The sequence below is a fragment of the Lontra canadensis genome, unplaced genomic scaffold, assembly GCF_010015895.1.
Source record: "Lontra canadensis isolate GAN:19392208 unplaced genomic scaffold, GSC_riverotter_1.0 scaffold53, whole genome shotgun sequence".
Classification (NCBI taxonomy): domain Eukaryota; kingdom Metazoa; phylum Chordata; class Mammalia; order Carnivora; family Mustelidae; genus Lontra; species Lontra canadensis.
In genome coordinates this window covers 12,212,823-12,240,583 of record NW_022631047.1, presented here as the reverse complement: position 1 = coordinate 12,240,583, position 27,761 = coordinate 12,212,823, and the positions used below count along the sequence as shown (strand labels likewise).

Below are 27,761 nucleotides of genomic sequence, written 5' to 3'. Positions count from 1 at the left end.
CCATCATATTCTCTGCTGTTAGTGACGATTTACCACCTAGCGCTGTGTCAGTTACAACTTATGCTGCATTGCCCCCAGACACCCGAGGGCATCCCTCAAAATCCAGATTACCTATGAGGCTGTTTCCTGCCTGCAGATGTCATCTAAGCTGTGTGGCAGCATGGGGAACACCTGAGAAGTAACAAGCTAGATCTCATGGCCCCCTGTGGTATCATTCCTCTTACTAGAATAACCTGGACTCTCCGAGGTCATCTTGGCAAGAGAGTCAACTTTCCATAAAACACCTCTGGCTATACTAAAAGTGCCCTCAATCTTTGCTACTTTACCCTTTATTTTAGTATATTTTGTTTATTATTTAGTTTTCTGTCTACCCTCCATTTTATGGTCCAATTCTGACTCTAAGCTGGAGAACTGTGAACATAAATTGAAGAACTGATCTTACTTATATTGTTGGCTGCTTTGAGAGTCAGAGTGGGGTACTGCAGAAGATGAGAGCTAGGAGGGGGCTTCAGACCACCTCCTCATTTTACAGATGGGGGACTGAGGCCCCAGAGGAGGAAGTGACTTGTCAAGTTGGTGGAAGAGCCAAGACTGAATTCAGGTTAATGCAACTAATCATAAAGCCAACAAATATACATGCGGACATTCAAGGTATGGATGCAGGTGCTGCTGGAAGAAAAGACGATGAATTACAACCTGGCCTGGGCACCTGACAGTCAATGATGGCAGGTGACTTAACTGCAGTCTGTGATAGTCTAGGTGAAGCCAAAGTGTCAGAAGTGATTGTTGCTATTGTTGACTGGGAAAATGTAGAAAGGATTCTCAATGAGAGGGTCTCTGGCTGGAAGGGACACCCAAAATTCACCTATCCTTACCCCAACTCTGCTTTGTTCCCAGTTCACTAGGGCTGTCTAGAATGCACAAGATATGAATCTGTCTGGAAACCAAGGGATGGATGGACAGTAAGGAATCTGAATCATAGATATATGCTGGGGCACCTGGGTGGCTCAGTTGGTTAAGTGTCTGACTCTTCGTTTGGCTCAGGTCATGATCTCAGGGATGCCATGTTGGGCCCCGCATCAGGCTCTGCACTCAGTGTGGAGTCTGCTTGAGATTCTCTTTTTCTCCTTCTCCCTCTGCCTCTCACCTTGCTGGCACACTCTTTCTCATAAATAAATATTAAAAAATAAATCATAGGTATATTCTTATTTATGTTCCTTATGTTGCCTTGGTTTTTCTTCCCAGCATTCCATGTTTCTTATGCTTTCCGAGAAGTAAAGGACTAGGTTGAGTTCTATGCACTAGAGGGCTACGGCATAACTTCTCTTAGACCTTCTGGTCCCTTCCACCATTGCCTTAGAGAAACCCTCTTCTTGGAACTACTCAACAGGTAATAAAATCATATCTCAGTGTTAAGCAACTAGCCTGTGTCAATGCTAAATGCTTTTTATACTCACACGGTCTCAAGCTAATTCTTACAACACCATGAAAAGATGAGGAAACAGCAGTTCAGAGGAGTCCTGCAACTCTCCAATGCCACATGGCTTGAAGTGGCAGAGGTGGGTCTCTAACATAGAACAGTCTGACTGTAAAACCTGTTTTTCACGATAGTACATTGTTTTTCAAATACAATATGCTAAACACATGACACATATATTTTCAAAATGTTCATCTGAAAAAACACCTACTTTTTAAATGAAGGCTATCAGTGCTAAGATCAGGCAAATATAGCCACACTACACCAAAGTTATGCCAAAGGATCACTGGGCTGGAAATCCCAATGCCTGTGACTGGGATCTAAGCTGGTTCTGGCGCTGAAACCTGACCTCAGGGAGTCAGTTCGTTTTGCCTACCACAGTGGTAAATTATCTGACCCCCCCCCCACCCCCACCCAGGTTCTTAGGAATGGTATGAAATTTTATCTTTAAAGACATGGTAGCGTACCAAGTTCAGCTCTTCAGAGTTTGAGAGAAAGTATTCAAAAACGCGTGTTGGTATGTCATGGATTCCAATTTTAAGCCAAGTTTATGGTCTCTCTTTTCTGGCACACATTTTATAAACAGCAAAGAAGACGCATTTTGTTTTCTGAGGTGTTAACTTCACAATTGTAAGAAACTGAGTCTCTTGTCTCTGTCAAAGAGGTTGGTGAGACTTTGGGGCTCTATAACTTGCGAATGATATACAGCACACCTGGAGATGGTACCACAGGTATATGAAAAGCTGCAGGGTGAGGCCAGAGAGAAGTTAGAGAACTGGAGATTATATTATATTATATTATATTATTTTATTATAATTTTATGTCTGAAGAGGTAAGTTTTGAAGAGTAACTGTCTTTGTGTTTATGGACTCAGAAAGTACCCAATAATTATTTGCTTGACTAAATAACTTTTCAGATGAGAAAAGGAGAGAAAATAAGATGAGATGATATCACGTGAATGAATGGTTGTACAGAAGAACTTTCAAACAGGCAAGACTATAAAACATTGGAAGAGGTCACTATTGGGAGGGGGCCCCCCATTTCCTCAGCAGTTATTACCTATGGGACAAATGAATGCCCCAGTGGCCTTGAGTGGGGGCTGTCCCACCTAGTGGTAGAGGGAGAAAGGAGATAGATGGTTTCTGGAGAGTCCCTTTATCCTGCTCTCCAAAGTGCAGAGATGGGTACTGAGCGCCCAGATGGCGCTGCCAGTTCTGAAGGCAGGTGCTGCCACCTAGTGTTTGCTGCTCTCACCCTCAGTGGCTCCCACTTGCCTAGGAAGCCCCAGTGACCCCAGCCACACAGACCTAAACAGCAAAGCCGTTCAGAAAACACAATTACATTAAATTATTTGTTGAAGGGGACTATTCTTTTGAGAAAACTATGAGTCACTAGTACAGCACTGAGATGTAAGAATCCAGCGTTCACTTGCACTTCTCATGTGGTGACTACATAGGGGGGCTACAGGTTACACACAGAAAACCTGTTGTATATGCCTTTAATATTAGTTTGACTTGGGTCCAAGTGATGGAAGGTTACCTTCCAAGTGGGAGGGGATTACAGATCCGGGGAAGATTTTCTAACTTTCGGCATTAAACTAACATTGTCTCAATGGGAGCGGGTGCTTAGTGTGACTGAGTGCCTCCAGACACAGGCTGGAGTACGGCTTTACAGGAAAGGTGAAAAAGCCATTTATGCCATCAAAACCATCAAAATGACTGACTAAGGGCACCTGGGTGGCTCAGTGGGTTAAGCCTCTGCCTTCAGCTCAGGTCATGATCTCAGGGTCCTGGAATCAAGCCCCGCATCCAGCTCTCTGCCCAGCAAGGAGCCTGCTCTCTGCCTGCTTGTGTTCTCTCTATCTCTTTGTCAAATAAATAAATAAAATCTTTTTAAAAAATGACTAAAGCAGACAGTCTTTAAATCTCTCATGCTAGACTTGGTGCTCCTTGAAAGCAGGGCTTTGACCATTGTGCCCTTTGCTGAGCATGGGGCCTGCTGAGTAGCACGGAGAGATGCTCAGTGAGTTTGTTGATGAATGAATGAATACATTCACTTAGAATTTCCCCAAAGAAGGGAACTGGCCCAGATAAAAGAGTTATTTAACAAGTTGAGAAGGACAAGAAGATCAGCCCCTGACATTCAGAAACTGGCCTGGCATTCGGGCTATGTCATGTTATTCTCCTGTACGAACCTAAACTATCTCACAGAATTTGAACCTTAGACAAGGTTATTGGAGACTATGATAAAATGAGACAAAGCAAGGCCACTTCATAATTTTGTCTAAGCACATACAAAAATAAGGTCACTGTCCACCTGCAGAATACCAAACATCGCCACCTTTCAGCCAAAATGAGAGATTGCTACTGCTTTATAAATTACAGCTACCCTACCTCGTCTTCCCAGCCAGACAGATAAGATTTACTGAGATACCCAATCAAAGACTCACCTTGCTGTCTGACAGCATCCATTCAAGGGCAAAATGCTACTTCCTTAGATGCTATACCAAATCACCCAAAGCCCAAATCCTATGATAAGCTCTTTCTAAGACTCTCTTACTGGGATACTCCACAGTTCCCTATGGTCTGTGTTCTCCCTCAACTTCTTAACTACAGGACTGCTTCTGGTGGTCTTTGGCTGAAGGCCACTGGCCAAGTAAATGCTAAGGGGGAAAAAAAAAGTATGCCCCAACTCCAAGTGCAACGTGAATCCCATAAGAATCCCAGATCCATGAGGGTTGAGTTAGCTACAGAACACTTCTGAAAACAGGAAGGATCTTATAGATCAATACCCACTAACATTGACTGAAGCTTACTATATGCCAGGCATTATCCATGCACTCTACAGGAGTGATTTCATTGCATGAAGTAGGCATTATTATCCCCACTTATAGATGAGGAAACTGAATCACAGAGAGGCTGAGAAACCTCTCCAAGGCCGGTTAGCTGGTGCGTGGTGGAGCCAGGTTCAACTTCGTCACCTGACTCCAGGGCCCATGCTTCAGACAGACAGGACTTTTAAGGAAGAAGAGAGGTAGGAAAGTATGTGTTCTGGGGGAAGCAGCAAGGCATGAGCAAAGGCACGGGGGCAAGAATACACAAGTTTACCTAACAAGCATCTTGATTCTCCTTGTAAGTTGCATAAAGAAAGACCTCTACAATCTCTGCTCCTCTCTCCATGTACCCCTTAGCACTGGTTCTAGTTTTCTTAAAGCTGACTCCCAGGCCCAGACGCAGGGTTGGAGACAACACATTCTGGTTCTTAAAGAAGCTTGGATTCTTTCACCTTAATTTTAATGATTAAAATGCTACAATCTGCCTCCTCCCCACCCCTTGTTCCTCTCATCTCCTGAAAGCCTGATGTGACACCATTGGGTGTGGCTGGGGGTCTAAAATCTGTCCTTCACCTAATAAACACCCACTTACCTTTCATTTCGTGGGGAGGCTTTGTAGTTCTCTAGGATAGCTTAGGTCCCGTTGTCACAGGCTTTCACAGTGGCCTGAACTCCCCCTTTGGGAAAGCATATTGTTCTTGTTACAGTTCAGGATATGTCCTCCCTTCCTCCCTATTAGACTTAGATTTTCACGAGAGCAGAGGCCAGGCTTGACTTGTTCACTTTCTGGCATGCCCCAGGACCTCCAAGTGCTGAACTTGAAAGGTCGGGGAACGGAATGGCAGGAGAGGTTCAGGGAGAAGCAGGGCCATTCCCTACCTTTCCTATTCCAAACTTTTGCTTCACAATGCATCATGATCCCTGCTACTGTATTTTCTTGACCCCAACTCAAAACCATCCTCAGTCAGGTCAGATGCTGCCTAGAGAAATCCAACCATGCTCTGTCAGGTCTTTTAATTTTAACAGGAGTCTTTCATAAACCTCACCTTCTGAAAAAGTGAACCTTCTCCTCTGCTGATTTATCCAAGGTCATGCTGAGTCAGACATCAAAGCTAGAAATATAACTCAGATCAGCAATTCCCAAGATGGTGCTTGATCTCCTTCTTAAAGGAATAAAGAAGAGGAACTGGGCTCGAACACTGAATTCTCTAAGAATGTTAATCAAATGTGAGCTTATAAGGCCTGTGGCTTCCACATGTTAGCCAGAAAACATTAAAGCATAATGAGTCCTTCAGGAAGAGGGATTTTTTTTTTTTTTAAAGGAACAAGAAAACCCAAGAAGTACAATCTGGATTTACAATTAATATTGCAAAAATGATTTGGGTTAAATCCTGGATTGTGATTATCCTAAACTGGTTTATCATAGTGAGGTCAGCATAAGCCTGAGTCAGCATCTGCTTACTGTGTTAACCTCTTGGTTGAGGGTACAGTAAAGCTAGAAAGCTGTAGGAAAACAAATGTCCTTGGCATTACCCTGTGTTCCAAACTCATGAGAAGCCACTTAAAAATGAATAAAACCAATGTTAAATTCTTAGCGACATCGCCTCACGGTGAGAAAGTTCAAATGAAAGCCAAGTTCTCAGCCTGCAGTGCTGAAGAATGAAAGCCAAGCAATTAGAGCTGAGAAAATGATTATATAATCTTACAGCCGGCAACTTAACTCAGCAATAGCAAGGGATTTACTGTCTTGGTGTTAAGAAGAACCAAGACCGCTTTTTACCTGTGATGGGTCAGGCGTAGCTCAGTACAGGAAGGGGACAGGGGAAAGAGGGAGACCGCAGAAGTTCTCCACCTCCTTCCAGCCTGCAGTCTCTGGAACGTGAGAAGTGAACCACCTCTGCAAAAAAGTGAAGCTTTCATGGATGAATTTAGAACATCTTTCCTGGATACGTAGGGCTCACGTCTCCTGTATGTACTATTCACAAAAACCAGGCAGCCCCCGATAATTGTGTATTTCCCATTTCTTTGAAATATTCCTCTCTTCCATCAGTGTTGCCCCAAGTGAGATAACAAAATTATTCATAGGAAATGAGCCAGGGCAGCTTGTTTTTACCAAACCCTTTCCTGCATATAGTGCAAAGGGGTAAAAATAAGTCAACTCCTTGTGCTAAAGTTTCTAATAAAAACCAATATTTGACAAGGCTTTTTTTTTTTCCTTTCCTTGCTATTTTCCATTACCTTTTATTTTTCCTTTTTTTTTTACAAGTACAGAATGTGTAATTTCATCTAGAAATAGACTTCATTTTAAAGAAAATACAATGTTTATTTAAAACAAACAGAACATCCTTCCCCAAGGAGAATGGACAATGTGGGGCTACAGCACAACTAGGTCTGCTGTCAGATTGTTTCCACTGCTATTCCTTGGCGACCTGGAGAGCAGCCTCAAAGCTGGGATGGCCTAGGAACAGAACTTGTAAAGATGTCACATTTCTATACCATCAGAGCTGCATTTCATCACACTGAGCCTTACCAACAGGCCAACATGTATATAGACTGGGACATGATTTAATGAATAAAAAACCTGATTTGTTTCCAAAGGTAAGCCTTTAAAAAAAAATTAGATTCAATTAGCTAACATATAGTACATCATTAGTTTCAGATGTAGTGTTCAGTAATGTATCAGTTGCTTATAACAGCCAGTGCTCATCCAATCATATGCCATCCTTAATGCCCATCACCCAGTTACCCCATTCTCCCACCCACCGCCCCTCCAACAACCCTCAGTTTGTTTCCTATAATTAAGAGTCTGATGGTTTTTCTCCCTCTCTGACGACTTTCCATTCAGGTTTCCCTCCCTTCCCCTATGATCCTCTGCATTGTTTCCTCTAATTCTGCTTATGAGTGAAACCATGATAATTGTCTTTCTCTGACTCACTTATTTCACTTAGCATAATATCCTCCAGTTCCATCCACATGATGGAACTAGTAAGTATTGATGTAAACTAGTAAGTATTGATGGAACTAGTAAGTATGGATGTAAATAGTAAGTATTCATCCTTTCTGATGGCGGATTAATATTCCATTGTATATATGAACCACATCTTCTTTATCCATTCATCTGTCAATGGACATCTTAGTTTTTTCCACAGTCTGGCTATTGTGGACATTGCTGCTATAAACACTGGGATGCAGGTGCCCCTTTGGATCACTACATTTGTATCTCTTGGATAAATACCTAGTAGTGCAGGTGCCCCTATGGATCACTACATTTGTATCTCTTAGATAAATACCTACTAGTGCAATTGCTGGGTCATAGGGTAGTTCTATTTTTAACATATTGAGGAACCTCCATACTGTTTTCCAGAGTGGCTACACCAGCTTGCATTTCCACCAACAGCTTAAGAGGGTTCCCCTTTCTCCACATCCTTGTGAATACTTGTTGTTTCCTGACTTGCTAATTTTAGTCAGACTGGTGTGAAGTGGTATCTCATTGGGGTTTTGATTTGTATTTCCCTGATGCTGAGTGATGTGGAACATTTTTTCATGTGTCTGTTGGCCATTTGTATGTCTTCTTTGTAGAAACATCTGTTCATGTCTTTTGCCCATTTCTTGATTGGATTATTTGGTTTGGGGGTGTTGAGTTTGATAAGTTCTTTATACATCTTGGATACTAGCCCTTTATCTGATGTGTCATTTGCAAATACCTTCTACCATTCCATAGATTGCCTTTCGGTTTTGTTGACTCTTTTGCTGTGCAGAAGCTTTTTATCTGGATGAAGTCCCAATAGTGAATTTTTGCTTTTGTTCCCCTTACCTTTGGAGATGTGTCTAGCAAGAAGCTCCTGCAGCTGAGGTCGAAGAGGACCTCTCCTCTAGGATTTTGATGGATTCCTGTCTATTTGGGTCTTTTATCCAGTTTGAGTTTATTTTTGTGCGTGGTGTAAGAAAATGGTCCAGTTTTCCCAGCACCGTTTATTGAAAAGACTATCCTTTATCCATTGAGTATTTTTTCCTGCTTTGTCAAAGATAAGTTGACCATGGAGTTGAGGGCCCATTTCTGGGTTCTTTATTCTGTTTCTTTGATCTATGTGTCTGTTTTTGAGCCAGTACCATACTGTCTTATTACAGCTTTTTAATAGAGCTTGAAGTCTGGCATTGTGATGCCCCCAGTTTTGGTTTTCTTTTTCAACATTCCTCTGGCTCTTCAAGGGCTTTTCTAGTTCTATACAAATTTTAGGATTATTTATTCCAGCTGTGAAAAATGTTGATGGTATTTTGATGGGGACTGTATTGAATGTGTAGATTGCTCTGGGTAGCAAGACATTTTAACAATATTTATTCTTCCAATCCATGACGGTGGAGGTTTTTCCATTTCTATGTGTCCTCTTCAATTTCTTTCTTAAGTATTCTGTAGATTTTAGAGTACAGATCCTTTACCTCTTTGGTTTATTCCTAGATATCTTATGGTTTTGGGTGCAATTATAAATGGGATTGAGTCCTTAATTTCTCTTTCTTCTGTCTTACTGTAAACGTATAGAAATGCAACTGATTTCTGTGCATTGATTTTATATCCTGCCATATTGCTGAATTCCTGTATGAATTCTAGCAATTTGGGGCAAGAGTCTTTCGGTTTTCCTATGGAAAGTATCATGTCATCTGTGAAGAGTGAGGGTTTGACTTCATCTTTGCCAATTTGAATGCCTTTTATTTCTTTTTGTCATCTGATTGCTGAGGCTAGGACTTCTAGTACTATGTGGAACAACAGTGGTGACAGTGGGCATCCCTGTTGTGTTCCTGACCTTTAGGAAAAAGCTCTCAGGTTTTCCCCACTAAGAATGATATTAGCTGTGGGATTCTCATATGGCTTTTATGATATTGAGGTATGGCCCCTCTATCCCTACACTGTGGAGAGTTTTAATCAAGAAAGAATGCTGTATTTTGTCAAATGCTTCTTCTGCATCATTTGAGAGATTCATATGGTTCTTGTCCTTTCTTTTACTAATGAAATGTATCACATTGATTGATTTGCGAATGTTGAACCACCCTTACAGCCCAGGAATAAATCCCACTTGGTTGTGGTGAATAATCCTTTTAAGATACTGTTGAATCCTAATGTCTAGTATCTCAGTGAAAATTTTGGCATCCATGTTCATCAGGGATACTGTTCTTTATTTCTCCTTTCTGATGGGGTCTTTGTCTAGTTTTGGGATCAAGGTAACACTGGCTTCATAGAATGAGTTTGAAAGTTTTCCTTCCATTTCTATTTTTTGAAACAGCTTCAGAAGAACAGGTATTAGTTCTTCTTTAAATGTTTGGTAGAATTCCCCGGGGAGCTGTCTGGACCTGGACTCTTACTTGTTTTGAGATTTTTTGGATTACTGTCAATTTCTTTGCTGGTTATGGGTCTGTTCAGGTTTTCTATTCTTTCCTGTTTCAGTTTTGGTAGTTTATAAGTTTCCAGGAATGCATCCATTTCTTCCAGATTGCCTATTTTGTTGGCATATAGTTGCTCATAATATGTTCTTAAAATTTTATTTTCTTGGTGTTGGTTGTGATCTCTCCTCTTTCACTCATGATTTTATTAATTTGGGTCCTTTCTCTTTTCTTTTTGATAAGGATAGCTAGGGGTTTATTGATCTTATTAATCTTTCAAAGGACCAGTTTCTAGTTTCATTGATCTGTTCTATTGTTCTTCTGGTTTCTAGTTCATTGATTTCTCTCTAATCTTTATTATTTCTCTTCTCCTGCTTGGTTTAGGCTTTATTTGCTGTTCTTTCTCCAGCTCCTTTAGGTGTAAGGTTAGCTTGTGTGTTTGAGACTTTTCTAATTTTTTGAGAAAGGCTTGTATTGCTATGTACTTTCCTCTTAGGACCACCTTTGCTGTATCCCAAAGATTTTGAACACTTGTGTTTCAATTTTCATTTATTTCCAAGAATTTTTAAGATTCACCTTTAATTTCCTGGTTGACCCATTCATTCTTTAGTAGAATGCTCTTTAGCCTACAAGTGTTTGAGTTCCTTGCAAATTTCCTCTTGTGATTGAGTTTCAAATTTCAAAGCATTGTGGTCTGAGAATATGCAAGGAATAATCCCAATCTTTTGATACCAGTTGAGACCTGATTTGTGACCCAGTATGTGATCTATTCTGGAGAATGTTCCATGTGCACTCAAGAAGAATGTGTATTCTGTTGGTTTAGGATGGAATGCTCTGTATTTATCTGTGAAGTCCATCTGGTCCAGTGTGTCATTCAAAGTCCTTGTTTCTTTGTAGATCTTCTGCTTAGATCTGTCCATTGCTGTGAGTGGGGTGTGAAAGTCCCCTATTATTATTGTATTATCAATCTATTTCTTTAATTTTGTTATTAATTGGTTTGCATAACTGGCTGCTCCCAAGTTAGGAGCATTAATATTTATAATTGTTAGATTTGCTGGATAGACCCTTTAAGTACGATATAGTGTCCCTCTTCATTCCTTTCTACAGTCTTTGGTTTAAAATCTAATTTGTTTGATATCAGGATTGTTACCTCAGGTTGATTTTGATGTCCATTAGCATGAAAAATAGTTCTCCACACCCTCACTTTCAATCTGGACGTGTCTTTAAGTCTAAAATGAATCTCTTGTAGTAGACAGCATATAGATGGGATTTGCTTTTTTTTTTTTTTTAATCAAAAGATACCCCTGTATCTTTTGATAGGCGCATTTAGCCCATTTACATTCAGAGTAACTACTGAAAGATAGGATTTTAGTACCATTGTATTACCTGTAAAGTCCTCGTTTCTATAGATTGTTTCTTTCTGGTCTATGTTACTTTTGGGCTCTCTCTTTGCTTACAAGATGCCCTTTAATATTTCTTGAAGGGCTGGTTTAGTGATCACAAATTCTCTTAGTTTCTATTTGTCCTGGGAGCTCTTTATCTCTCTTTCCATTCTGAAAAACACCCTTGCTGGATGAAGTATTCTTGGCTGCATGTTTTTCTCATTTAGTACCCTAAATATATCATCCCAGCCCTTTCTGGCCTACCAGGTTTCTGTGGATAGGTCTTCTGCCAGTCTAATGTTTTTACCATTGCAAGTTAAGGACCTCTTATCTTGAGCTGCTTCCAGAATTTTCTCTTTTATCTCTGAAATTTGGAAGCTTCACTATTATGTCAGGGTGTTGATTTATTTTTATTGACTTGGGGGGGGTGTTCTACCTGTTGGACTTGAATGCCTGTTTCCTTCCTCAGATTAGGGAAGTTCTCAGCTAAAATTTGCTCAAATATATCTTCCATCCCTCTCTCTCTTCTTCCTCTAGGACCCCAATAATTCTAATATTGTTTCACTTTATGGTATTGTTGACTTCTTTATTCCTCCCCTCATGGTCCATTAGTTGTTTTGCCCTCTTTTCCTCAGCTTCCTTCCTTTCCGTCATCTTGGCCTTTATGTCACTGACTCTCCCTTCTGCTTCATTTATTCTAGCTGTTAGAACATCCATTTAAGACTGCATCTCAGTTAAAGCATTTTTAATTTCAGCCTAATTAGATTTTTTCTGCACTAAGAGATTTTCTAACGTCTGTTATGCTTTTTTCAAGTCCAGCTAATAACTTTATAATCATTATCCTGAATTCCAGCTCTGACATTTTACTTATATCCATATTGATTATATCTGTGATGGAGTGTATTACCTCTGGTTCTCTTTCGTTGTGAATTCCTCCTTCTAGTCATTTTGCTCAATAGAAGAATGGATGAATGAAAAGAAAATAAAAAATATCAACCATGACCCAAGCAAAATACCCACTAGAGAAATCTGAAGAGGTCAGAAACCAAAAAACAAAAGCAAATAAATGGAGGAGGGGGGAATAATCTCCCAGGTGGACAAAATAGGGTGATCCACTTGGTCCTGGGTGTACTTTGGTCTTTTAAAAGACACCAAATCCCAAATTTTAAAGAAAGTAATATGTATGTGTGTGTGTCTCTCTCTCTATATATATAGACACACACACTCTGAATACAGTGAAAGGAAGCCAGAAATTGAATATATCTATAAAATGTAAATATAACAATAAAAGTTAATAAAGGACTTAAGAACAAAGAGTTGATGAAATAAGAAACGGGTTGAAAAGAACAAAAAGGAAAAATTTAAACTGAAAAATAAAAGAATCATGAGGAAAAAAATCTTTGAATTTGATATATTATTTTCCCCTGGTGCTGGAGTTTTGCAATTCTGTGTGCTCTGTAAACTTGGTATTTGCCTGATGTTCTGGCTGGTCTTCTGGGGGAGGGGCTGCTGTGCTGATTCTCAGGTATCTTCACCTGGGTGGAGCTGCAATGCCCCTTGCCAGGGGGCCAGGCTCTGTGTAGGCTGTTTGGGGTTGCTCTATGTGGCTTTTGTTCCCTAAAGGCTTTCAGGCCTTTAGAGGATGAAAATAAAAATGGCAGTGCCCCACTCTCCAGTCCTGAAGGTGAAAGATCATGGCCCCTTCTCTTCAGTAAACCCTCAGGGAAAATCAGTCTTCACTTTTGTGTGCAACAAACTCTGCAGACTACTGCAGTTCACACTCATGCCAATCCTCCTGGGGGAAGGAGGAGGGTTGCCATGGTTCTGACCTTTGCAGGGCCCCCACAGGGAGAGTGGCTGCCCCATCAGGCCGTGGTTCTGGGTTTACAGCAAACTGAGAACCCCTCTTGGGCTCATTGACCATAGCTGGTTTCCCCTCTCTCAATGCTTGGGAACTCTGCTGGCTCGGGCACCCTCGTTCTTTCTGTGACCCCGGGATCCTGAGACCACACTCTCCTGCCTAGCATTCTGCCCCGTTTCACCACCTGAGCACCTTTCAGGCAGGGACATCTTTCACTGGAGCAGATTTCTAAAGTTTCGGGTTTAGGACTCTGGGGCTCTATCACTTTCCGGTAGCTGGCTTACAGAGACTCCCCCCACCCACCACCATTTATCTTCCAATATATCCGCTCAGATTCACTTTTTTGCACCTCCTACCTTGCAAAAGTGGTCACTTTTCTATTTGTAGAATTCCAGCAGTTCTTTTTCTTACATCTCAGGTTGAATTCAGAGGTGTTCAGAATGATTTGATAGATATGTAGCTAAAATTTCAGGGACCGGATGAAACGAGTCCTCTACTCTTCTGCCATCTTGTCTCTCCTCCACAGGTAAGCTTTGATCCTTCCGTCTCTCATGTCTCTCACCTGTAAAATTAAGACATCTTTGGATAGATCCCCCCCTTTTTTTTTTTTGCCAACAAAAGATGAAAGATTGAATGAAATGTCTAACTTGCTTCAAAACTTACTGTGGACATAGCAGGAGTGGCTGGAAGCTGGATGAACTGCAGGAAGCATGCTCCTCGGATGCATGTAGACGCACCCCCCAGAATTGCTCCTCTGAGCTGGGGGAGCACACCGAGAGTAAAGGACACTGTCTGTAGGCTCTTGGCCTTGAACTGTTTTGGAATTTTCAACAGCAGAGTAAATTATTTTCTCAATGATCATTTGATTAGCTGTTGCTTACAATGACTTACACCAAGAACAAGAGACTGCCCCCCCACCTGTAAGTGGGTTATATAAGAGTTAGAGGGAACAGACTTCTCAAGGGCCCGTTAAGTTCGAGCTGCAAATGTAGGCTTAAGTAATGCAAGGTGGAGATGAGACGCAGAAATCACAGAAACAAATATATGGCATACACAGACAACCAAGCCCTGCTACGGAAAGCTTTAATCACATGTAAAAACAATATATTCACATATCAAAAATGGCTCCAAACGCTTTAGCATCACCATAACAGTCTAGAAATGAAAGTTGCACTAATATAAAAACCTTCCTGTTCATAACCACAAGATTTATGAAACTGTTTCTTATAAACACATTTTTTTTTTTACCCTGAGGCTGACATCAATGTGGAAGAGAAAAATCACTATCAGCTGCAATTTGTTCAATGTATAATTTTAAAAATCATTTATTCATTAGTCTGGAATAGGTTCTCTTTACTCTTGCCATGCATACTATGTATATTAGGGCAAGAGGAAAAGGGGACAGATGGTTGTGTCCAGTCTATTATATACTAATTAGGAGTTCCCAACTCAATCTATTGATCAAAATGAACAGAATTTTAATATCAATTAATGCCACACTATCACACTGAAAATTTTATCAAAATTAGTTCTTCATTATAAAAGAATTGGCAGTACATTGTCAGACAAGAAAACCAGAATTCTTTCTTACAATGTCTATTGCAATCCATTCTATTTACTACATCTGAGCCAACTAGTTAAGTTCAGAGTTCATACAGACTGTCTTGCAAACCTCAACTCTGGGCTTTTAGTCACACCTTGAGATAAGATCTGCACATCTACAAGAATAACTCCCAAATGCTACAACAGATACTCCGTTCCAGTGACGGGAAGTGAAATGGTGTTAAGTTGAAAAAAAGGACAGCCATATTGAAGGGATTACTGTAACTTTTTTTCTTTTTTTCTTTTTTTTTGGTGTGTAAGTAACAAATAAATAGAATAAAAAGATTTTCAAAATCTGAATTCCTAATGTCTCTAACATTGTTCTTTTGTGAATGAATCTAGAGCAATAGTTTGCTATCTCTCACAAGGTAGTCTGGTGACTTTTATTCCAATTATTTCCATGATCATCTCTGCATGTTTCTAAAATGGGCTCCTCATAAATATTCACAGCCTTTCATGTAAACTGGCTCTTAATGTGCACATCTAAGTCAGGAAATCTTTGTTGCTGCTTGGTTTCAAAGTATTGTACGTAACAGTTTCCTGTGTACTACTTACTTTCAACTGTACAGTTTCATCTAATCTGAGCTACAACAAAAATCTGGGGATATATGGCAGTTGAAGAATTACCATGCCTAATATTGGTCTATACGCTTCCTTTTTTATGATTTCTAGATGTTCTCTCAATGCAAATGACTAAAATGAACAACACAGGCATGGAACATTGACTGGCTTTTCCCTGAAAAGTTAACCTGTGTTCACAACTTCTCACTCAAAACTGAATGAGGATAATGGAAAGAGAGTTCCGTATTAGACTAAGTTAGGAAAAGGTTTTCTGGCAAGGCTTGATACAGGTGTGTTTTTCTTTTCTTTTTTTTTTTTTTTTCCTCAGGTAGAATCATGGAAAATCAAGGTGGGGAAACACTCAACCATCATATGGCCAATTCCTCCAACTGACACCTGAACTCTTGTATGACATTTCTGCCCAGTCATTGTCTAGCCTCTGCCAGAACGCCTCTAGGGGCAGAAAGCTGTCCCAACATTACTTATTCTTCTTTGGAATAGAATAACAGCAAAACAGATGGAACAGGTAGATGAACTTCCATTACACATGATTATGAACTGCATCTAACTTTTTAAGTGTTAGCAGATTGTCAATTTACTACTCAAAAGGCTAAACCAGATTTGATCCCAGAACCCCCTGCCTTCTGCAATGATTTAGAATGGGGAGATCCAACTTAAAAATGTGAGTATTAGGAATTGCTGTTGCACAGCTGTGTGTGGTGGGGAGCAGATAAGGAATCTTACAAGTAATTATTGTAGGGACCCCAAAGCAAAGGGAAAAATACATGTTTTGGTAAAGCAGTAAGCGTTTCATGTTGAAGAGGCAGTAAACACTGTGTGGAGCAAGTCATGGTATGAGAATTCAAGAGCCCTGGTGGGTGAACTGTGGACTAATTACAGTCTGCAGCACTTGTCAGTTCTGACGTAGGAGATAAGAGAATGACAGGAGCAGTCTCAGACTGCACTCTGTGCCCCTGGGTGATCAGAAGCTGGACACTCTACCTTGACTTTCTCCTTTTGGTTGGTCTGGCAGCTTGGTAAATAACATTTGTATTTCTGATTTTTCCCACGGTACTCAGCCTGCTTTGAGATTTTAAATCCCTGCTTTGGAAGACCAACAAGGCAATGTATTGATTGGTGGATAATAATGTCAGGATTCAATTTACAAAGGATCAATTCCTCTGAAGGGACGACACAGTTATGTCTGTTTTTTTTATTTTTTGGACATATATATGAATAAATATAACACACATGTAAACTTTACAGACTCTGAATGATCACGGTAATTGAGACTCAGCTGATTCAGTTTTGAGTGCTACCTTTCGCCTCTGTGTTCAAATGGCAACGGTATTGTATCAATCTTTAACAAACAAGACTGCGAGCAACGGACAAAAACAAAACAACAAAAAACCAACCTTAAAGTCAGTATGTCTTTTTATATGGAGGCCACTTTTTTTTTTCATATCTGTTTCAAAAGTATCAGATAGTGAACATTTAGTGGCTAGATGACAGGAGAGCAAATCTTCCTGCAAAAAAAGCACAGAACTTCCTTGACCACTGAGATTTGGAAGTGAAATCAATAAAAGTCTATTAAGTACTCAGGATAGATCTGGTTGGCATCAAACACCACAAAGATCTTTGGGTCCCAGGTATCATCCACACAGCTGTCATATAAATTCACATAGCTCCCGTCTTTGGAAGGAGGTCGCATGTATTTGGAGTCTCCGTTTATGTAATCTCCAATTAGCACTCGAGCGAGAAACATAGATTTATACGTTCTAAACAGATGCCGCTGTTGCAAGCTTACGCCATGAATTTGGAATGTGTTTCCGTGTTTTATGTCGTCTTTGCAGAAGCGACTGGAGTAAATAGCATCTCTAGCAAAATAGGTTCCTTAAACAAAAAGGACCAAGAAAAAAAAAAAGCCAGGATTACTCTGAAGAATGTATGAAACACAAGCAAAAACACTCTAATTGTTAGGGGAATAGACACATGGAATCATCTAAGGAAAACAGATGTGGAATTTCCTCATCTATAGATCTCTGAGAGAGAACAGAAATCCATGGATAAATTTTTTATAAATTTTTGTACCATTCCATGCCATCAACACCCTCCCCTACTCCCACCAAAATGAAGTGACCAGACTTCTGTTTTGGAAAGAAAGCTTACAAAGAAATCCAGTATGTAAGACACAGACAAACTGTTCCTGTGAGTAAGCGTGTGGTGAGACCTGAGTTTGAGCTGCTTGGGTCTCCCATTCATTTCTATTTGCCTCCACTGCCTTCCTCAGCCCACGGCCCTCATCCAGCATCCACTGGCACCCTGCTGAGCACAGTGAGAATGACCGGTCTGCAGAGATTACTTCAAAACCCAAGAAACCATATTATGTTACAGGGTGACAAGTCAAGAATATTTCTGGAGATAATAGAACCCAATAACCACGAAAAGGGCCTCTGAAGAGTGTAGTGCTGTTCCTATCTGAGCACTTCAGAAGAACAACTTCACACAGGTTTGTCACCAAAATCTGAAAACTCAATAAAGCATCAACTCTTCCAAAAGGGTAGGCATAGGAGACTGACATCATGAAGGCAATATTTACTCTAAAAAATTTGGGAAATGAATCGCCAAGTCTCAGATTACGCCGTACTGACAGGATTAACAGCACACTTTTCCCATCCCTGTACAGTTAAATCAATAGAATGGCCTTTTCGGTAATTATTTTAAAAAATTTAATCTACTTTAGGAAAATGTAGCATGTCTCCATCCTAAGTAGCAGCCAGCTCTCTTGTGGGACATAAGGTACACAGTAAGGACCAAAAAAATAAATGCCCATCCCTATCTTTTCTCCTCATCTCTCACCATAATTTCCTTGAGTCATGGGCATAAAATGGAGAGCTTGGACTTTCACAACATTAGAAAGGGGTGAGGAATTCCCCCATTATTCCTCATTGCTCATTAATATGGCTACTTACCATTTTTGAAAAATCAAAACAAAAAGTACTAGTACGTAGACCTGTCCACAATGCAATGAATGCATTTTATAGTTCTCTGTATATTTAATATAAAACAGTTTATTACAGAGACTTACCCATGGAAAGGATTTATACATGGAAATTAAATGTAACGCAAAAACCAGCTAATTGGGACATGATTGTCCCACCTGAATGACTGGGACTGGGGGAACTATTTAATCTGAAAGAGGTGTCAAAGTCTTACTTCTACCCTGTACGTGCAAAGAAGTAGCTTTTCTGTGGCTCAGAAATTCTGAGGGTGTACGAGGAACCTAGTAAAGTAACTTTTGACTTAATGACTATCAAACTCCTGACTTATAAAACAATCTCTAAAGAGAGAAGAATCTCTCGGAGGATTCCAATGAGACCTGGAATTCTGATAATTACCTTTCCCAAAGAGAGCACCATGGATACCATTTATTCTCCAATCGAAGTTATGAATGCAAATTGCTTCCACAAATTCACTGCTGGTACCATGAAAGAGCATTTGTTCATTAATCTGAGGCACGCCTCTTTTTTTCTTGAGCTGAGCCTTTTTCCTAAAAACACAATACACACAGCACAAAACACACAGAGAAACAGACCATAAGTGACAATTAACAAGTTTTCAGAAGAGCCAAGTTCAACACAAAGGGTGAAACAGAAAATACTTCCTTAACGTAAATCATAAGTGGACAAAGCAGCTCTGGAAGAGAAATAATCTTGAATGTTCTTGAATACATATCATCTTACCAAAAATTATTAGTTAAAACTGATACCTAAGACTGAAAATTATACTAAAAAATATAGATATCCCAGATGATGCCCCATCATAGTGAAGGTTTAACTGATTGCCTAAACCAGCCAAGCTTTACAGATGCCTAAAAATGACACTACAAACAATTAAATAATATAAAGTTCACAGTCTTTATTTATTTCTTTTCTTTTTTTAAATTCAATTAGCCAAAGTACAGTACATCATTAGTTTTTGATATAATGTTCAATGATTCCTTAGTTGAGTATAACACCCAGTGCTCACCCTATCATGCGCCCTCTTCAATACCCATTACCCAGTTAACCCATACCGCCACCTACCTCCCTTTCCGCAACCCTCAGTTTGTTTCCCGGAGTCAAGAGTCTCGTGATTTATCTCCTCTCTGATTTCTCCCCATTCCACTTTAAATACTGAACTCCTTCAGCAGGGACCATGCCCTAATCTTTTTATCTCCAGAGACTAGAAAACATTGGTTAGATTGAAGTGAATTTTGTATCTTAGAGCTGGGAGGAACATGAAGCCATCCACTTCAACCCACCTCCCAATGGACAAATCTCTCCTTACACGTAAAAAGATATTCAATGCAGGACTGACTGTAACAGTAAAAAACGAACAAACTGAAAACAGCCTCATATAGCATAGCTTCCAGGCCCTTTTCTTTCCTGGACAGCCTTTAGTTGACAAGAACCTGCTGGGTATCTTCTAATTTACAAATGTCAGTAAGAAATAGAAGCAGAGTCCAGATATCATCAGCCGGCACCAGCTCTCCTGGCTTAACAGTGGCATCACTTTGTAGTTACTCCAAACCTCCAATTCTCAAACCAGACCTCTTTTTGGCTAGCTATATTGGTAAAGCTGATTTGTAGGCCTAATGTAGTAGATTGATTTCAATTAAACTTTATCTTGAAAAGCAATTTTTTAAAGATACGTAATTTATAAACAACATGCAACTTAGTGACTTTGTGGGGGAATGACAGTTGCATTTAAATGAGAGAAGTGGAAATTGTCTTTCTCAAGAGTCATTTGGCAACATGTATCAAAACTTAAACATATGTGGTTTGGTCTACTGGTGACAGCCTTTCGGACCATTAAGCATGAGGTTAGAAGAATGTGCGGTAAACAAATATGTCCTTCAGAAAAACCCAGCATGTTTTCACTGAAAACAAATTTGCTGACTTTCTTTTTTAGATCTGTAGATACCACATTTTTTTTTTTTTTAATGATGCACACAGGTTGCTGTTCCAAGCAAGGAAAATATCGTAAGAAAAAAAAAAAAGATAATCAAATCTTTTTGACTGTTTCAATTCTTCCAAGGTCTTTCTGACTCGTGACTCATTCACACAACAAATAGGCTACCCCGTCTCATGTTAAATCTTTCACAAGTGTGATAAGCAAGCCCTCTAGATTTTCATCCAAATTACTGATAAAAATATTGAAGGGCGCAAGAAGAAAGCAAACATGCCACTCAAGTTACTCTCAGCCCAAGACTTTTAACTGGGTATTAATTTTTCTCTTTGAACTATCACCCAGCATACATTTCTCTATCTTGCGTCCAGTAAAAGAATGTTTGTCAACCACTTTGTAGAAAAAACCCAGTTATACTGTCTAGGGCCTTGGTCATCTACCACTATGGTAATTCTCTTATTTAGCTGGGCATTGGTGAATCTATACTGTTTTTTTTCTAAGTAAATATTTTAGTATACATCTTCCTAAGGTCAAGCTTCGCCAACTGTAATGACTAGAAACCACTCTAAAATCAGGATATTCACCATTATACTTCTCAGGCACAGATTAGAATAATTTCTGGTTTGAAAATTCACCCGATTCTCTCATAGTGTGAGCCCTGAAAATCTGCTCAGTCACTGGATTGGACGTGGCATATATCCGGGTAGAAGGCAGAGTGGGCTAGGGTAGGCAAAGCTTTGCATCCCCACAGCATAGTTAATTCTAGTACCAACTACTAAGGCACCTATGAAATGTGGAGATTCGTGACATACTGTGATCTTGGGGTTCTGGAAAGGCTAACTTTGAGCTCCGGGACCTCTTGGGCTGTAGCTAAACCTTTGCGGAATATCACAGGATTCAAACCACACCAAGTTCTTTATGACTCTGCCCACCTTGGTCCAACCCGACAGCCATTTCTGAACTTCTGGAAAATATGGCAGCACCCACTTCTCAACGATATCTTAAAATTACCCACCCTCTCAGGGACTAGCCAAAAGGACTAAGTTGCCATGTGCCCTAAATTGCAACAGGAATAACTTTGAGCTCCAGACCGAGGTACATTTGCCTAGGTTTAGACCAGTGGTTCTCCATGCTGGCTGAGCATTAGAATCACTTGCAGAACTTGTTAAAGACAAAGGTGTCAGAACACAGAGGTTCTGATTCAGTACACCAAGGATGGGCAACAGACATCACCATGTGTTAAAGAGCTCTGCAGGTGATTCTGCTAGGTGGCCAGGGCTGAGAACCTCTCATCTGAATCCACATTCTTCATGAGATTGCAGCTTTCACTGCTCTTAATTCCTTGCTGCCCCATCCTTCCCAACCCTGGATCAATCCAACTGCTTTCCCTCTCTGCTCTTAAATATGGACTGCTGAAATAAATCATAGAACATACTGGGTTTACACTCCAAATCCACATATTCCAACACCAGCTAAGCTATCAACACTGATGGAAATCCTATGGTTCCCAGGTTAGTTCTTTCTCCCTCATTTTCCACACTGGCCATTCCAAATCTCCTCTTTCCCCCATCTCTCTCTTATCTACACCTCCCTAACCCTTCATTCGCTGTAGGCTACCTCACTTATTTCACCAAAGACACTGAAAGTTTCAGGAAGGAACCCCATAAGGTAACCCCTCTCCTCATCCCCTACCTCTACTTATCTATAAACATGACTGGGCCACCCTCGTCTAGCTCCTTCTGTATATTCTAGTATATTGTCTGAATTCCACCCTATCACACCTCTTTAGGAGACTTAATACATCAATTACCTCTCCCTTTCTCTTGTCCTTTAAACTCTCCCTCTCTGGGTTTTTTCCTACTATAATTTGCATGTGTTCAGATCCCTCCCATCTTTAACTTAAAAAATCATAATAGAACAAAATGAAGACCCCTTCCCAAATCCACAGTATCCAACTTCTCGCATTCCTCTTCTTCTTTACTGCCAAGCTTCTCAGAAGAGCTGCCTACATTACTGAATATTAACATAGCCTCCACCAACATGGCTCTCATCCAGGGTACCAATGACCATGTCGCAAGATCTGAAGGACAAATTCAGTATCATCTTACTTGGCATCTCTTTTGTATGTGATCCTGAGGATGACACCTACTTGCTTAAATCACTTTCTTCCTTTGATTTCTAATTCTACCTTCTATTGGTTTTCTTCTGCCTTCTGTGGTTGTTACTTCTCAGTTTCTACCTTGAGTTTTCCTCTGTCCACCCCCTGGTCCTCTTCTTTTCTTAATCTACATACACTCCCTAGTCATCTTATCAATTCTATGGCTTCTACTACCTCACATTTTCTAGTAATTCCAAAACCTTTATTTCTAGTCTACACGACTCTACTGAGTCATCACACATATATCAACTACTACTTCTGCCCATTCCTCCCTAAAGACAAAGACCAAAATCTGTTCCTGCCCATATTCCTTTAGTCAACCAAAGTGAGTCAGAAACTCTGGAGTTATCCTTCCTGTCTCTTTACTCACACCACTGAACATATTCAATCATCATTCTACACCCTTAGTATCTCAAATCCATCCTCTTCACTCCAACACAGCAGATGCCACTTTGGTTCAGGCCACACAATGTGTCTTGGTTTAATTACTGAAATAATTTCCTAAATTGGTCTCCCTGGTTCTACTTGTGACTCCTTCAAATCAACATTTCTCAACCTCCACACTAGTGCCACTTTGGGCTAACTAACCAACTGACACCAGTCTTAATTCCCCATCCAACCACATGACAACTAATCATCTCCAGTCATTGCCAAATATCCCCTGGTGGGGAAAATAACTTCTTATTGAGAACCACTGCTTTAAACCCCTTCTCCACAGTATAGCCTGATATATTATTTTTCTAAAATGCAAATTGGATTGCTCATTCTCTTCCTTCATGTTCTATAATGGATTTCCACTGTCCAGGAAAAAAAATCCAAACCCCTCAGTTTGATTTATAAGGCCCTGCACAGTCTGCTCCTGCTAACTCTCTGACCTCAATTCTGGATCAATCCAACTCAAGCAAGGCTACTGAAGAAAATCACACGACCATTTCAATGGCTCTACTACAAACTCCTGTATGCGCAGCCTCTTGGCTACCTTTCTACCTTCTTCTCTAATCATTCATCTTAATTTTTATTTTCTTTTTTTTTTTAAGATTTTTTAATTATTTATTTATTTGACAGAGAGACAGAGCGATCACAAGTAGGCAGGGGAAGGGGGAAGCAGGCTCCCTGCTGAGCAGAGAGCCCGTTTCAGGGCTTGATCCCAGGACCCTGGGATCATGACCTGAGCCGAAGGCAGAGGCTTAACCCACTGAGCCACCCAGGTGCCCTTAATTTTTACTTTCATTTCATTTCAATTTATTTTCATTTTATTTTCACTGGTATTCAGTTTCATTTTCTTTTCAATTTATTTCATTTCAATTGCCTGGCTCCTTGTCCAAATTATGGTCCTGTACACTGTTAAGTCCCAAGTGTGCCTAGAATACCATCTGACACAAACTAGGTGCTACAACATATTTGTTGGAAGAGGGGAGAAAAGTAAAAAAGGCCTGGACAACATGGAAACAGATGCCTGAGGGACTCACGTGGGCCTCGCCACCTGTATAGTGAGTCAGAGGTTACACGATGATGAGAATGAGTAGGATTTTAGTTCTTCGTGGAGATGTCAAAATAACAGGCTGTTCTTACAATGAGACCCAATATTTTCTACTGTCAGAGCAGGTAACAGGTTCATTTACCATCACAGATTCCTGCAGGCCACCATTACATAAAATCACGAAGGGCGTTGACGGAGTGAAACCATTTCCAGTAAAATCCCCAAGTATACAATGTTTAAACAAGGGGATTCACTGGTACATTCTACCACTAGGATTGAATTGAGACAACTCAAATTATGAGTTCAATTATTATTGAACTCTATTTCAGAGGCCTGATTAAGAACAATGAATTAAGTTTTCATCAGACCATTTCAGAAAAATCTCACTTTATTCAATGAGAGGATAAAATTAAAGGGGGAGAGAAGCCTCCATCTTCCTTGATAAAAGGATCATCCAACAAGAACCCAATAAAACCTTCTACACTCAGTTAAACTCATTATTGTCAGAAATGAAAGTTGGCTTGGTTCAAAGACTCAAGACTGTAAAGAATACACACTGAAAACTCCTTGTATTACCATAAACTGTTATGGCAATAAAACTGGAATATACTCGGGCTGTATTATTACTTATCAGAAGCATGAAAGGACTCCACGCATCATTACCAAACAAAAGTTAGGCCTAATTTTCAAGTATATGGGAATGAAATGAGTTAAGGTCTGAGATTTGCTCTGAAATAGTTTAGCAACAACAATAATAGAAATAAAGGAGAAAGATTATGTGCAGTAAATCCTAACAGGTTAAGTCAGGATGATGGATACATTATATTATATATTACATTCATTATATTAGACTCTATTATTTGAAATTTTCTGGAGTAAATATTAAAAGTCTGCTCATATTTAGGGGCGCCTGGGTAGCTCAGTCAGCTTAGTGACCTACTCGTGATTTAGGCTCAGGTCATGATCTCATGGGTCCTAAGACAGAGCCCCACGTGTGGCTCTGCGTTCAGCTGGGAGTCTGCTTGAAGATTCTCTCCCTCTGCCCCTCCCCCACAATTGTGGGCATGTGTGGACATGTGATTTCTGTCTCTAAGATAAATACATTTTTTAAAAAGGTCTGCTATATTTTAAAAAATTAGAAATTATGTATCATAAATTTAATAAAAATATTTCGGGAAGCCATTGTTTTAAATAGTATTTATTATTAAAAAATATAGCTCAGCAGGTTAATTTGGACAACACCTTTAAGTTTTCTCTAATGGGCTTTATTTTTAGGGTAAACACATACTAAGCAATCTGACGGGTGGTTCCAATCTTAATTAAGTAGTCAACTGAGATTTTAATCTATTGCATATACTGGGCCTAGCAGGACATTTGAAGGTGTATTTCACAATGTCCTCCAAAACAAAGCAAGCAAATGACTACAGTCAAGATGGTGGAATCGCTTTTTCCGAAAATTCAACAAAATTCATAAACAATGTTTCCAGAGACTTCTAAGTCCACATACAGGGCTGTGCCAACCAAAGCCACGCGAACAAGCCTGAACAGTTTCCTCAACTGCCTCCCGTTTCTGACTACAGCCCGACGCAGAGCTCTGCCCCTTGAAAGCCAGAGTGCTCCAAGTGAGCCTGGCCTTGACCTCCAGGGTGGCTCTCTGTCACCAGCCCTCACCCTGTCCCCCAGGGAGCGTGGTGACATGGAGCGCTGAGACACACACACAGTTGGCACAACCACCACCAAAAGACAATGCGTGTCAACACTGGCGCTTCGCCTTCTCTAAAACTCTAGAAGCCTCAGAGGCCAAAGAGAGGGCCAGGGCCAGATGCCACCTCACCTGCAGAAGAACTCCCACAAGTCCAGGTTTTGAATTCTCTGGATTCTTTTAATTCTGCCGCGGTCCATTGTTTTCCCAAAGAGACTGGCAACCTCGTTATACTCGTGTGTTTGACTGTGCAAAGGAACCAGCTGAAAAAAGAAGTTTGCATAGTTTTACAGGGGCCCCTTCTGCTCCTACACAGGGCCGCTGGCCAGCCCCACTCTTACCTGATAGGGCACGTCGGTGTTCACATTCTCCCAGTGTGGGGGCATGGGGATGGCCTCATTTTCACAGATGTAACTTTAAATGGCAAAAGACACAACACAGTATTAGACGCTGGTGATAATGATGGTTGATTTAATTCCACCTTTTCTCCAAAGCTTAATTTTCATGTTTGGGATATTGTGACAAATGCAATTAACTAAAGCCCTTGGTTCTTTATTTTCAAATATTTACTCAATGTCTCCTGTGTGCTGCGTTTTGGGTGCTGAATTGACAACTTTGATGGAAAACAGCCAATCTTGAATAACATCAAAATTTCAAAAATGGTTGTTTAATTCTGTCATGTTTTTCTAAAATTGCCAGAAATTCTTTAAAATATAAGGAATATTTTAAATAAAGGCATTTCCAAGAAGAAAACCAAATCTTTGATTCAAAAAACCCCCTCTTTAACAGATTGATATTACCTATCAAATAAAGTCCAAACTCTTCAGCCATATGTTCAATGTCCTTCAAGCTCTAACTCAAACCTAAACTCTTCTCTGTTGACTGCCCTCTCTTCCCCTCACACAGCCTCTGGTAATTCACCTAGTGTGACCAGTGAAACTCTGAAAACCTGCCCCCCACGCTGAAGCCCTGGATGGGAACACAGAAAAAGATGGTAAGTTGGAGAGCTTCATGGCAAAAGGCTGAAAAGAACATACTCATCTCCTGGGGACAGGAGATTACTGGAAGAAAGTCATAAATGTCAAGCTTGTCTTTAGCTTCCTTTTTAAAACTCACTGTAATTTTTTAAAAGATCCTATAATCATACGTTTTAAAAATGAGTATGTATGAAGAAGCAGACAGTGAACAGTTTCTTCTGATTGTCACCTCTTGCCCTAGCTATAATTAATCAGGTTTTTTTAGACTTCGGGGTATTATTCTTTCAGACTTCTTTAGGTTATCACAAACCAAATTTTTACACAAATGATAGCAAAAACAGGTTCCTTGTAGCCATTTTTTCCCCACTTTTTATGTTCTTAAAGATCCTTCTGTATCAGTAGGTAGAGAGTATCCTCACGCCCCGTCCCTACCACAGAACCTGGCCCAGGGGAAACACTCCATACAGGGTGGTTAAATGAATGAGTGCAATTGATTTTGCAGGTGCACAGAATTCTATGGTACAGATAAACCATCGCTTCTGTAAAGGGTCCCTTGTTGATGGTATTTAGCTTGTCTTTGACTTTTTGCTACTGTTAGGAATGCTGCAAAAAACAAGGTTATCCGTTTGCCATTTTACACATCCACTAATGCATCTGTAGGATAACATCTTTGAAATGGGATTCCTGGGTCAGAGAACATATTTATTTAGGATTCTGACAGATACTGCCCAATGCCCTCCTTAAACGTTGGATTCATTACTATCACCACCAGAAATGGAGAGAATTCCTGTTTCCCAACAACCTCTCCAAAAAGGGGTGTTATCAAACTTTTGAATTTCTGACAGTTTGATAGTAAAAAAAAAATAGTCTGGTATCGGGGCGCCTCGGTGGCTCAGTTGGTTAAGCGACTGCCTTTGGCTCAGGCCATGATCCTGGAGTTCCAGGATCAGCTCCCACATTGGGCTCCCAGCTCCATGGGGAGTCTGCTTCTCCCTCTGACCTTCTCCCCTCTCGTGCTCTCTCTCTCACTCTCTAATAAAATAAAATCTTTAAAAATAAAATAAAATAAATAGTCTGGTATAATTTGTAGATCTCTTATAATGAGTGAGGTCATAGGTTTCTAATGGGTTGTAGGTCTTCTACTCAGAGATTCAGATATTACAGAGATGAGCCCTTGAAGGTAAGAGCGTCAGTACTTTTCCCAGTGTTTGTGTTTTGTTTTTGTTTTTGTTTTGTTCTTCTGGTTGTTTTTCAGGGGTTTTTGTTTTGTTTTGTTTTTTACTTTCCCTGAAATATCTTCTAGCCTTGGAAAAGTTTTTTTTCCTAATTTTTATGTACCCCATAGCCTTAATTAATTGTAATTTCCTTGCCAGTAGGAAATATAAACCACTCCCCTTGCATGTAA

General features: G+C 40.2%; 1 protein-coding gene and 1 long non-coding RNA gene across 9 annotated transcripts in view; one reads left to right on the top strand and one right to left on the bottom strand.

Moving 5' to 3' along the window:
• Positions 1 to 1,325: 1,325 nt before the first annotated feature.
• On the top strand, positions 1,326 to 15,618 carry LOC116877823. The gene is made up of 2 exons (XR_004384720.1): positions 1,326 to 1,390; positions 15,418 to 15,618. It is a non-coding gene; the product is annotated as an uncharacterized LOC116877823 (long non-coding RNA).
• Positions 15,397 to 27,761, bottom strand: part of PARP11 (poly(ADP-ribose) polymerase family member 11) — a 41,862-nt gene continuing 29,497 nt past the window's right edge. For 7 of the 8 annotated variants that reach the window (XM_032874846.1, XM_032874847.1, XM_032874850.1 and 4 more), the window contains 4 exons: positions 25,721 to 25,793; positions 25,512 to 25,642; positions 18,488 to 18,639; positions 15,397 to 16,982 (listed from right to left, as the gene is read on the bottom strand). In XM_032874846.1, coding sequence (XP_032730737.1) covers positions 16,666 to 16,982; positions 18,488 to 18,639; positions 25,512 to 25,642; positions 25,721 to 25,793 — 673 coding nt within the window. In that variant the 3' untranslated portion in view covers positions 15,397 to 16,665. The remainder of the gene's footprint in view (positions 16,983 to 18,487; positions 18,640 to 25,511; positions 25,643 to 25,720; positions 25,794 to 27,761) is intronic. The other variant, XM_032874853.1, reaches the window with a different exon arrangement.